This window comes from Poecilia reticulata, chromosome 23 (genome assembly GCF_904066995.2).
Source record: "Poecilia reticulata chromosome 23, P_reticulata-male-v2, whole genome shotgun sequence".
In the NCBI taxonomy this organism is placed as follows: domain Eukaryota; kingdom Metazoa; phylum Chordata; class Actinopteri; order Cyprinodontiformes; family Poeciliidae; genus Poecilia; species Poecilia reticulata.
In genome coordinates this window covers 5,925,792-5,939,254 of record NC_088852.1, presented here as the reverse complement: position 1 = coordinate 5,939,254, position 13,463 = coordinate 5,925,792, and the positions used below count along the sequence as shown (strand labels likewise).

At 35.4% G+C, this 13,463-nt stretch overlaps 1 protein-coding gene across 3 annotated transcripts in view; it reads right to left on the bottom strand.

The window, feature by feature from the left end:
• The window catches only part of dgki (diacylglycerol kinase, iota), a 70,044-nt gene that overhangs the window by 6,673 nt on the left and 49,908 nt on the right, over positions 1-13,463 (bottom strand). The window contains exons 21-33 of one of the 3 annotated variants that reach the window (XM_008400489.3): positions 13,136-13,248; positions 11,547-11,609; positions 8,294-8,394; positions 7,116-7,195; positions 6,845-6,889; positions 5,389-5,458; positions 5,257-5,297; positions 5,060-5,184; positions 4,163-4,188; positions 3,150-3,187; positions 622-742; positions 487-523; positions 85-184 (exon numbers count right to left, since the gene is read on the bottom strand). In XM_008400489.3, the coding sequence (XP_008398711.1) occupies positions 85-184; positions 487-523; positions 622-742; positions 3,150-3,187; positions 4,163-4,188; positions 5,060-5,184; positions 5,257-5,297; positions 5,389-5,458; positions 6,845-6,889; positions 7,116-7,195; positions 8,294-8,394; positions 11,547-11,609; positions 13,136-13,248 (960 nt within the window). The remainder of the gene's footprint in view (positions 1-84; positions 185-486; positions 524-621; positions 743-3,149; positions 3,188-4,162; positions 4,189-5,059; positions 5,185-5,256; positions 5,298-5,388; positions 5,459-6,844; positions 6,890-7,115; positions 7,196-8,293; positions 8,395-11,546; positions 11,610-13,135; positions 13,249-13,463) is intronic. The other 2 variants (XM_017302859.2, XM_081603744.1) reach the window with 2 other exon arrangements.

The window sequence follows — 13,463 nt, the reverse complement described above, 5'->3', positions numbered from 1 at the left end:
TCATTTACATATCGTGTTGATCTGAAGTTATTCAGCTGGAGTTACTGAAACTGCTTCATTTCTACTATTTCATCTGCTGGTTACCTGGAAGTTTGTCTTCTCCAGCGAAGCGCCGGCCTCCACCAACATCCGACACACTGCATGCTGCTTCTCTGAGGCGGCTTTGTGCAAGGCGGTCTCCCCCCTGCAGACACACAGGAAGGCTAAGCTAAATATAACTCTGGTTTGATAGTCGACAACAGTGACGCAAAACTGACAGAAAACAACAATTAGCAGGACACAAATTGGTTGCTGGTGTGAATTCACATAAAAATGTCTAACTACAAATATCTTACCTGGGTTCTTAAATGTGATTGACAAACATTTGTATTATTTTCAACATCTAACTGCATTTCCTGTAAAAGGAGTGACTATACATGCTAGTGGAGTTTAGCATCAGCAAACCGTCATAATGAATACATAACGTGAACATATTTTCCAACCTACTTGTCTCTGTCGGTTAAATCCAGGAGAACCTTCGAACCTGCAGAGTAAGAAACAAAAAAAAAATCAATAATAAAATATCATAAAAATCATCTACGTTATTTACCAAATGTGTTGGAATAAAGTCCAGTTTCTCACCTTGCTGCAGGACGAAGCTGACCAGATCTGTGTGTCCGTTCTGGGCAGCTATATGTAACGCAGAACAACCGCCGGAGTCTCTCACCAACAAGCTGACTCCTCGACGTACGCTATCCGTCAGCTGGACAGAAAATACGCCACAATATACAAGATTCTTCATGCTTTATGCAGAAAGTGAATAATAAAATTGCATTCGAATCACATGCCACTTTTAAGAAGCGCTTTCCGGCATGCTTTGGATCATTGCTTTTAAATTTCTAATCCAACCTGTAAGTCTTTAGAGGAAAAATCCAGAGTCAGAGTGATGGACTCAGACCTGAGTCACATTAAGACAGTTACAAAGTCAGCCTTCTACCACCTGAAGAACATTTCCAGGCTTTCATTTCCACTGGGTTAGTACCAAGCCGTTCAGCAGTTCACTGCTAATCTGGAACAAGCTTTCAGAAAACTGCAAAACAGCTGAAACACTGACTTCAGCTCACCTGGATAAGAGCTGCCTTTGACAAGAAGTGGTGAAACATTGATCAACATATTTGATGTGTTTGTGATTTTGACAAAATGTTATGTTTATTGCTTGTTTCATAATTGAACACTGTATGATGCTTTAAGTCTTTATATCTGTTGCTGCTGTTACGCCTAAATTTCCCCTTTGCGGGACAATATTTCTATTTCTAAATCACTTTAAACTGCCTTGTTGCTGAAGTGTGCAATGCAAATAAACTTGACTTTGAAAAAAAGAGGAAGTGCTTATGAGAAACCGGTGCAGTTTAAGAGCCACCAAGTGTCAAACTTTCGATAAACTGGAAACGGAAACGGATGGAGCACCCAATGTTGCATCATGTTCAAAGTGAGCTCAGTTCAAACTCAACACCTTTAACATCGATTAAAATTCAAACCTGGCCAAATCGACGAGCCAAATGCCTTTCAGAGAAACGTTTTGTAGTCAGACAAGACAAATATTGAGCTACTGAGCAGAAGTATGTTAGGCTGCGTTCACACTGCAGCCCGAAGTGACCCAATTTTTTTTTTTTTTTTTTGCTCTAATGCGACCTGTATCTGATGTTTTCATGACAGTCTTAACAACATAGGTCGGACTTTTTTTAGACCCAGGCCATTAGACATCCTATACGTATCTGATCTTTTCAAACACGACCTGAATCTCAGAAGGTCGCATTCATCCGACCTGAACATCATTGATACTCGACAAACGTCACTACTCTGCGTCCTGATACGTGCAAGCGGGAAGAAAAACAGCAACCATGGCGACCTTAATGAGGATTAAGTTTTTAATATGCTGCTCCGGTCAGATAACAACTTCAAATGTGTAAGCTAAGCTCCACCGTTAGCATCCATGTTTATTTCCGCAAACGCTGAGCTACTTCTTCTTCTTTATTATGGCGGTTGGTAAACCACTACTGAGCACCTTGTGTGACGTTATTGCGCTCTCTACTGCGCATGCAGGACACTTTCAGTCGTTTGCAGTTCACACTGTAGATCACGTACAAGCCGCATATATTTGGAAGTATGAACAACCACGCAAAAAAATTGGAATTGGGTCACTTCAGGCTGCAGTGTGAACGTAGCCTCAGTCAGCAACACATGGACTCATCCAGGACAAATCACAGTGAAACACGACCTCTACATCCCAGAACTGATAACTCTAAAATTTTTGTTTGTATTATGAACCAAGGAGCTCATAAATGCTGTATCATAGTAGCTTTTAGTTAGTTTTGTTGCTAAGCTACAGGCACAACAGCTGAACACACGTGGGGAAATCTTTATAACATAACCATAACATAACCACTACTCTCTCTCTTCTACGCTTCCTGGGTTTTAATGTTTGGTCTGCTGCTACCTGGGAAAGCAAAAGTGAAACTTGTTTCGTTTAATGTCATCTCTGCCTCACCTGCTTCTGGTAAGAAAGCTCAAAGCTTTGTTCTGACAAAACCTGTGACTAAAGAACTGTGTGGAAATGTTTTGAAGCTAAAGATTTAAATCTACTCTGGACAAATATACAAAGAGGCAAAAGTATGAAGGTGAATGACTGCTCCAGATAGCAACATGATCATCAAACATGGAATAGTTTTCCCAAATCCCAACTAAAATACATTCAAAAAATTGTGGATTAAAAGCTAGCTTAGCGTCAGGAGACCCAAAATTCAGATAAGTCATGTAAGATGAACCAGGTAGAACTGTAGATGTAAACAGATGTTTTGGATTCTGTACATATGGGTTGCGTTTTTATAAAACAAGGTGCTTTAGGATACAAAGTTGTACAAAAACCACTCATGTTGCTTTAAGGAAAACACTGAGAGAAATATTTTAAATTATGGAATGAAAAAATAGTCAGACTTAATTAATTTAATGACTCACTGGTGCTTTTGTTTAATAGAAATCCTAAACAGATTGGAAAATCCTGTGGATCATTCATGCTACTCTATCCTAACGTAAACAAACAGGCAGAACTGGCTTTAGAGTTTTTAAGTTCTTGGACGTCAGAGTTTTTGTCCCAGTGGAAAGTACCGTACCAGTAGAAGATCTCCAGCACTGGCAGCGGTTAGAAGAGCTGCAACAAAACACAAAAACACACAGAGAAGTCACGACACGCATGACTTATGTAGAATTTAATTAGAAAGAAAAGATGTCAAGACAATTTGATCCATAGAAACTCAGATAGGAATGTTAAAAACATCTGACTCATCGTGATTTAAAAGGTTCAACAGATCCAAACCTGTTGTTTCAGAAATAAACCTCGTGATTGTCTGACTCTTGGATAAAATGTGTGTTTCTAAAAGTGGCCTCAGCAGCACATTAAAATGGTTATATAGGCACTAAGTGATCATCTACCTGGAGGTGGCACTAGATAATTTTAATGTTGATGCAGAATTGCAGAATTAAAATGCAAAAACTTATAGAAAGTAAAAAAATAAGTTATAAATCGAGTTTTGGAGCTTAAAACGCAGAAGAAAATGTGCATAAATTTCCTCTTTAACCTTTGTGACGTGAAACTGAAAGCAGTGCAGAACAATAAGACGAGAAATGATTAGCAGTAGCAGGAAGTTCAGGGAATTCCTGGCTGAAAATAACTAAACTTTGCTCCAGGGTTTCCTTTTTTATCTGGTCAAGTCCAGGCATGTCTCAGTTCACTCACCAGAAACAGTATTTTATGATTCTGGTTTTAATGCTTCACAATTCAAAATTAACCTCTTAAAATTCTCTTGAACAGATGAAGCTGTTTTAATGCATAATGAGCTGATAAAGGAAAACACAGTAATAAGAAGTAAAACACTCAGATTTTTACTTTGCGAAAAACTCGAATGGAAAAAAATATGAAAATGTCAGTAAAGCATTTACTTTATTAATTCATTAAATTTTTATGGTGTTTGTTCTGTTTACTGTATGTTTTTGTCTTTTCAGTGGTAGCGTTTTTGTTTTCAAAAAAATCTACAAATTCACATATGTTACACTGTAAAACTATTATGTTTGCTATATAGGTTTGGATTATATAATTATATAAAACTAATGTTGTTGTCATGGTTACCTTGTTCATCGGGTGTCAGAGGAGCACTGGAAAAAAAAAAACATAAAAAAGAAGAACAATGATTTAATTAAATGTTCCCAAGCAGCAAATCTGATTATTAAAAAAAAAAGAAAGATTAGGATTTATTATTTTTACTCAGGCTTTCCTTCCAGTGGTGCCCTGTTAAAGTGATACTGGAGGCTCTGTTGTGTTGCCATGGCAACCCCTTGGCATATTTACGCCATTTTTTAAATCTATTGTTAAGCTTTTGCACCAAGAACACGATTAAATGCTTCTAATTTGTAAGAAATAAATAATAACAATGATAAAAAATTAAAAAAACAAAACAGCAAAGGCAAAGAAAAAGTCAAAGTCAGCATTTCACTGGCAACATAAAATGACATTCAAACATATTTTCCAGATAAAATGTACTTTCCAGGCTTTAATTTTCAGACCTTTTACCATTTTAGAAGCATAACACAGAAAGTAACCATGAATCTATAACAGATATTTCTACACTAGTCCTACTTTAAACGATTACATGGTTTAATGGCAATAAAGTCTGATAATATTTTTATTTTTTTTTACTTAAACAGATGTGGAAATATTTAAAAACAAAGCTTTTCTAAAATGATTAACTCTGAAAGTGCCTTAAAAATCTATTTCTCTTACTGAAAAAGTGATCCATTAAATAATAATAATAAAAAACACAATGTATCATTTGCAGTATAAATCCGCCATCTAGTGACATCTGGTGGTGAACAAAAGCAACTGCAGCCACATTTAACGCCTCAGTGTATTCAGACCTCTTCATTAAAACATTCCCCTGCTCTGACATCTGAAGCATTAAACTACTAAAACGTACTAAAAGAAAAAGATTAAAATGAAATTATTCTTTAAAAAAAGTTGCTTTCTTACCCTGCAGCAGGTTCAACCACCAGATCTGGCATCCCAGCCGACGACGCCTGGCTCCCCACCGGTCCCTCATGGTCCAGGATGAAAACCTCGTCCTGACATATTTCTGTCACGAAGTGAAGATGCTCCTGCAGAAACAGTCAGAGTGAAATAAGAACCTGATCTCACCAGGCGTAGTGACGTCTGACTGCCATCCTTACCTGAGCTTTGTCGATGCGATAGAAACGATCAGCTGATGTCGCTGAAATCATAAGAAACAAAAACAAGTTGCTTTGTCTGTAATTATAACAAATAAGATTCTACAAAATATTACATGTGTTTTTGAAACTCACAGTCCAGGAAGCTCCAGTTAGGAGACAATCTGCTGGTTGAACTGGTTATGGGAACGCCTCTGATTTCATCCTGCAGGTAAAAAAAATAAACAAAAACACAAAAACAAACTATTTTATTATTGAACCAACAAGTAGAAATGGATAGATAGATACAGTAAAGTTGTTTTGCATTGTCTTCCAGATAAAAACACACAAGGTGGGAAAAAAGTAAGCAAAAAAGGAAAGAGTAGAGAACATAAAGGCATCAAAGGAAGCAAGGATGGAAAGAAGGAGACAATGAAGGAAGGGAAGGAAGAATGGATGAATGAGAAACAAGAAGGATGGAAGGACAGCATTTAGGAAATGAAACAGGAAATAATCTCTGTAAATGTAAGTCATTTTTAAAATAACCTTAAAAATATATAAAATCCAAACTTTTCCAGATGGCATGTAAACTCTATAAGAAGCAAGGATGTCAAGCTGGAAAAGTTTTAATTCCTTATATTCTTAATATTCAATGCAAATTTGTAAAAAGAGAATATAAATTAAAGGTGCTGAGATTAAAAAAAATTATTCAGAAAGGAAATTATGGAACAATTGAGATAAACTAAATAAGACTAAAAGAAAGTTTAAAAAATCCTTATGACGAATTTTTGGATGTTTTTTGTGTAATTATTACATTTCTAAGTTAAAATCTTTATGTAAATATGGGGCAAATATTCTTGAACTGTTTGCATTCACTGATCGGTGAATTAAATAAAACATTTAATTAAATGAAATCACTTTAAAGAATGCAACATTTTTCAAATGAAAAGTTTAACAAATCAAAACCTAAAAATAGAGCTGGGCGATATGACAGAGATAAAACCCTCAGTACTTTTCTGGCAGCATATCTGAATTTAATTATCTTAATTGTTTTCTAAAATTGAATCACAAAAAAATGTAAAAGATGTTTTTATTTCAATCCTCCCTTCTGTGATTTGTACGTTGGAGGTTTAGAGAATTTGTATTTTATTATGAGAATAAAGTTATAACACCAGCAGAATAAAAAGGCAGTTTTACCAAAAAAACATCTTAAAGTTACAAGAAAAAAGTTGTTTTAATGAGGAAAAACTCTTGATTATTTTTTTGTATTGGACCTCTCATAGAATTATCACTTGATTCTTCTAATATTTATATTTTATTCTAGTAATATTAAGACTTTATTGACATATTATTTTTACTTTATTCTCTATTCCTATATATAAGAAGGAAATTGTAGCCTGACTCTTACATTTTGTTGCAGAGTTTAGCTGAATTCAACATCTAAATAAACAGAAGCTGTAAAACAAAATAGGCAAAAAACATCCAGAAAACTTACATTTTTAAAAAAACAAAAATTTGATTGATCAATAAAACCGATTTATTGCCCAGCTCTACTTAGAGGCCCAAATGTCTAGAAATATTCCCTAACTCTGTCCCTCTCCAAGCGAAGTACCTGGTAGTGCACTCTGTGGCCAGTAGATGGCGCCTGGTGTAAATCCTAGCAGGCACAGCAGTCAGGTTTGAAGGTTAGCAAGCAGCCGAAGAAAAAACAAAACACACAAACTTCCACACATGTTAAAGTCAAGAAGCTTTCAGCACATGAGACGACCAGCTTAATAAATAACCCGGATCACGCAGAAGAAGAGGAAGAAGCGACAGAGGAGGAAAGAAATCAAAGCGGCGACGAGCAGATGGCGATGATGATGATGAAGATGAAAACTTGCCTCTTGTAATCTGTCGATGTAAAGTCTGCAGGTCTCCAGGTCGCAGTCGCCCCTGACAACCACAATGCCTACTGGGATTGCTGGGAAACACAACAAACACGTAAAAACACTTTAAATTACTTCCTCTTAGCGCAGGGGTGTCCAAAGTGCGGCCCGGGGGCCATTTGGGGCCCTTGGGCCCCCAACTGGTATTCAAAAATGATACAAAGTTGGCTTTTCGATGCAGATAGAGACTTTTAATTTGTAATCGGGGTAAAAATTACCAATGCAATTTTCTTTTCTTGTGTTGTACATTGAAGTACAACAAAAAGTATTTTGCTAATCAAGTTTTAACAAAAGGTAAAATCAAGTTTATCCAAAGTTCTCTTAAATTTGGCTAAATATAGCAAGCGTTTTGAAACAAAGTGACCCAAATCCTGTTCTTATTACTGAAAATAATACAGTTTAGCACAGCAAACATGCAAAATCTGCAATGGGGTATTATGAGTGTAAAAAAAAAAAAAAGAAGCACATTTTTGCCCCAAAAATTGAGAGCAATCTCAAAAGGTTTAAAATTAAAAAAAATAATAATCTAATTTTTCTCAGGGGGTGAGGTGGGGGAGGAGAATCAAATTTGTAGATAAGAGTTTTTATATAAAAAAATCTTTTTGAAATAAAAAAAAACATTTCTAGAAAATTTCCAAGTGATTTTGTGATTAATCATAAAATTTCTGAGTTTTTGATAAAATTTTACTCATACTGCTTTATTTAAAAAAATTTTATTGGTTTTCTAGAAAACTTGTCAAATTTTTCCAGAAAAAAATTCAATTCCAATTATTTTTTTCTTTTTTTTACAAACTTGTGATTAATCACACAATTTCAGTTTTTTGTGAAAATTTACTCTGGTATTCAAAATTTTCATAAAAAAAATTTGAATTTTTGTCCTAGAAAAATGTTCAAGAAAATTTCCCAGCTTTCTAGAAACTTGATTAACCTCAATATTAGTTTTATTTGCTTAATTTTAGGTTTTTGGCCTCCATCCATCCATCCATTTTCTTACACCCTTGTCCCTTAGTAGGGTCAGGAGGGTTGCTGGTGCCTATCTCCAGCTAGCGTGGTGTTTGGCCTGCGTGGCATAAAGCTTGGACACCCCTGCCTTAACGGGAGAATATTTAAATGAATATTTAAGCCGGCCTCACAGATGTCTCGCAGTCGCTCCTTGTCGTACTGCAGCCTGTCGTACTCCTGCAGGCTGATCCGGTTCACCCGCAGCCGCAGACGGTCGGGAACCGCATGAGGGCTGCAAGGGAAGAACATGGCAGTGCATGTACGTGCACGCGCACGGATCAGACATGCTCGCAGCGCACACATGAAACGGAGCAGCGACCCGGAAAAGTATTCACATTTACAGCCACAAACTTCAGTCTGTTTAATCAAATTGGGAAAAGGAAATAAAATCTAACGTGGTTTTTAAGACTAATAAAAAAATGTAGATTTAAAAAATAGATATATTAGACATTTTCAAACTCAATCTTCTATATTTATTTTTATAATTTTTTTTATGGACATTTAAGAACAAAATATTCACCTTGTTTACGCACATCATGAAACAAAGATGGCCGGACCAGTGTGCTCAATTTGGACAGGACTTAAATGCATTTAAATTATTTTAGTAATCGATTACTCTATCAATTATGCTGATGATTAATCAGATAAAAATTGGTACATTTTGCAGATTATTTATTTAACCACTTCAGGCTTTTTTATACAATATTAGAAGTACATTAAACTATGCAAATAAACAAATAATTCAGTTCCTTTTTTAAATAAGAAAATAAACAGTTTATTGTCTTAATGTAGTGACATATAATTCCTTTAGTGAATGCTTGATCTTTTATAGATTAATTGACTCATTTTTGGATTCACTGATTAATATTTGATAGCAAAATGTCGTTAATAAGAGATTGTTTTTAAAATTACTTCCGAGACTTCTCTAAAACTAAGTTTCTAATCTTTTAAAAGATGAAATAAAGTCTGGAAATGTAAACATTTCCCCTGCTCAGGGTTTCCACACTGAAAAACACAAACTATTACCAAGTGTTTTTACTCCAAATATCTTAATACACTTCAAATAATACAAAACTAACTTAACAGAGACTTTGCAGCCAGAAATAGGAGCTTGTTTTAACTAAATAATTCCTTAATATTGATAAATAAGTTCTAGTTCTACAGATTTTTTTTTAACCTAAAACAAGACATTTTCCAATGTTATAAGTGAAATAATCTTTCTAATTCGGTGACTTCATCAGTAAGTGGGGTTTATATTTGTAAAAATATTGGAACCTATACATCTTTCCACTTCACATTAAGCTCCACTGATGTTAATGGTTGTAATGTAACTGTAAGAGGCTTGAATACTTTAGCAAGGCACTGCATGTAGTTTGTATTTACGCTCACATGCACGCACAGACAAATCACAACTAAATCTGAACTTCAGAGACATTTTTGCAACATTTAGTTCCTGCTGTCTGGTTCTCCTCTTAGCTAGAGCCTTAAAAGATAAAGTCTCACTAACTGGAGAATGTAAAACATTTTAATCTAATTCAGCAGCACAATATCAAATCTGAGCTCTGGTGATGTTTCAAAAGATGCTGGAAAAGAAACAAAAAACCATCGAAAACTGTCCACAGCACCTCACCATCTTACCTTTAAAAGAATAAATAAAATAAAAAAACTCACTTTTATCCCTCAGATATTATATAAATAAGTATTTCTGTATGGAAACAGCAAAGATGTCACATTGAGGGGAGATATAATAAAAGCAGAGCTCACAGTAAAGTTAAAGGGACGACAGCAGGAAAAGATAAAGACGAGGCAGAAGCACACTGAGAAGACGTCAGCATGCTGCCAAGCACTTCCTCGCTTTAGTAAACACTTCCTGGACAGACAGACACTTACATTCAGCACAGCAGTTTGACCCATATTTGACGCTTTTTAAAAAAAGAATATATATATATATATATATATATATATATATATATATATATATATATATACACATATATATATAAACCTGCTTTACATTTTAAAATGTGTAGGTTCTCCCATCAGACTTTTGCTGTTGCAAAACAAACATTAATGTTTCTAATCATAAAAGAAACATTTTCATAAACTCTAAAGCTAAATTTGGTCTTTTTCTAATAAATTCTTCAATATTCTTCTGGTCTGAACACGTTTTGATCCTTCTGAACTGATTAAGACAAAACAAACAACTAACAATTATGTTAGTTATCAACTAATCTATCAATTATGCTGACAATTAATCGGATTAAAAATAATGCTGATTTTTTTTAATCAAAGGTTGGAAATAAATAATTGAATTACTTTTTATATAGCAAAATAAACATTTTATTGCCTAAATGTATTCACACAGTGTAGATTGTTTTATTTGTAGATGTAAAAGACGCATCTGCAGCTGAAAAATACTTTGGACATCAACTTGTGAAGCTAAACTGTCACTTAAGGAGTTCTGAGAAGAACATAGAAAGGTTTTTTTTTTTATTTAAATGCAAAATGTATGTAATTTCTGAACATTTCTGGCATTTCTGGCAGCTGCAAGTGTGTTTTTCCTTCAGCAAATGGCCTTTTTAGAGCCTGTACTCAATTTAATGATTAATTGATTAATAAATTAGTTGACAATTGTATCAATTAATCACGATTAATCTAATTAATCATTTAAGCCCTGCAAAGAAAATGCACAAACATAAACAAAATTACACCGGACTGTAATGGCACCACAACATTCAAATCTACCAGAATATGGTGATCACATTTACTGTCAGATGAGCACAAATTTTGCAGAATTAATTTTAATTATTTCTAAATTAGCAGCACAAAATCTTTTATTTTTGTTGCAAAATCCTGGTGAGACTGATCCATGTGAAAAGATACTTAATATATGCAGAAACGGTTATTTAATGATATTTTAACAGTTTGTTAATGGATTTTATCAAAACATTTTGGTGCAACTGGCCCTTTAAGAACATTTATGATAGGAGTTTGACACCGCTGATATTTTATGACAAATCACTTAAAGAATTATCTTATTGTTGCTAAAATACTATTTCTGTTTACCAAACTGTTATTTGAAGTGAGTAGCTTAAGCTGAGATCCTCTTTTATTTAAAACCATGTAACGTTCATCACCTGGAAACTATTTCAAACCCAAAAGGTTTTCCTCGCTGAAATTCCTTCCTCAGATTTGACTTTTGCTCAGAACATTATGATCAGCTAAAAAGTGAACTGTAGAAAAAGCTGCGGTCATTTCCGTGACACGGCCTTCAAATATGGGCCAAACGTGACGGATAAAACGAGACGGCACCTTTCCATTCGCGCCGACGTGCACAGAGACACGCGAGCGTCCAGCGACAGAACAGGGGTTAGAGGTACTTACACAGAGAAGGAGTCGGGGGGAGCAGAGAGGCGGCGCAGATCAGCTGCACACACCTTCTGAATACTACGGCCGCACAAACGCAAACAAACACGACAAACACGGGAGAGAGGACGGACGGATGGCGGTGGAGAGAGGAGACAACAGGAAAGAAAAAGAAAAGGCGGGGTAAGTGTGTTGGACGGATGAAGAAAATAAGAAAAGGATGGAGAGGAGGAGGGAAAGATGGAGAAAATCCCAAAAGGTAAGTCGACAGACATTGATAGCACAGTCCCATAGCAGTGACACTAGATAAACAACAAGAAGCTAAAGTCTCTACTCTTCTTTCTACCACAAAAGGCTGGGCGATTAACTGGTTTCATTTTTTCAAAATTACTTTTTTTTTTTTTTTTTTTTGAAAATCTGGATTTTTCCCCCCCCCCCACTTGTCGGCCATCTTGTACGAGAAGCATGTTTTACCGTTTCTATTTATTTGGAGTTTGAATTCAGGTCAACTCCACGATGAATTATAAGGGAGAGACTACAATTCATTTTTAAAAATAAAGTTAATTTTTTCCCCCCAGAATTTTGACTTTAATCTTCTGAGATCAAAAGTCTGAATTTTTTTTTCTTTAGTGGCCCTAAAAGGCTTCCATACGGTGCTGTATGAGGGCCTTTTTAGATTAATTTACACCAATAAACTCAGAAATTTTAAGATTAATTTCAGAAATTTTCTAGAAAAAAAGAAATATCTGAATTTCAAAAGTCAAAAATTTGCTAGAAAGAACTCAGAAATTTAGAGATTTTCTAGAAAAAATCAGACTTTTTTTTTAAGTTGAAAATTTTGTACTTTTGAAACTCAGAAATGTCCCACTTTTTTCTAGAAAATTTCTGAAATTAATCTCAGAATCTTTTTGTATCTCCAATGCCCCTAAGAAGTTGTACTTCTGTACATAATGTTACAGGAATAAAGCTGAAATAATACCAGAATAAAATCTTAATATTTGCAGAGTAAAGTAGTAATTTTATGAGAACCCAGACACAAAAAATAAATCAACAAAATATTAATTATCTGAGCTTTTTTGTTCCCATTACAACAACTTTTCCTCATAATTTTAAGACTGATTTCTTAGCTGATTTTTCTAGTAAAATTGCATCTTTATTCTGCCCTAACCCTCACAGAAGTGATGACTGAAATAAAAGAAACATTTTTGAAAATCGGATCAGGTATAAAAAATATCTCAGACTTAATTTCTCGCCCAGCCCTTCTGCCACATACACACATCTACTATAGCTCGCTACGAAAAGCAGGAAATAGACTCACGTTTACATTTATAAACTAAATACAGGGAGAAGACAGAGAGTGTTAAATCCTCAAAATGCCTCCTGATGTGTAAAACCACCACATGTCTGATGGTTTCGTTTATTTCATGTTCCTCCTTTGACTGGTCAATCTGCAGAGTGACGCTGAGAGCACTACACAGATTGTGTGACTCGGTGAGTGTGAGCTACGGTCCGGTCTCTCTGCAGCAACACGGCTGGCCCAGTTCATCCGTCTCTATCTGTGTGTGTGCGCGGGTGTGTGTGTGTGAGAAGATGAGGAGCTGACTCACTCGTTCAGCAGCGGCACCGACGTGCGTCTCTTGCTCTTCTGGACCATGTTGGCCTGATTTCGCAGAGAGATGCGCAGAGTGGAAGGAGCCAGTCGGCACGGCTCGCCGTCCACCTACACACACACACACACACACACACACACACACACACACACACACACACACACACACACACACACACACACACACACACACACACACACACACACACACCACATTATTATTCTTCAAGACTTCTCTATAAAATAAATATCTCAAGTAGAGATACTCAATATATGAAATCACTATTTTCATCATTGCACAAATATATTTTAAATCAATATAATAT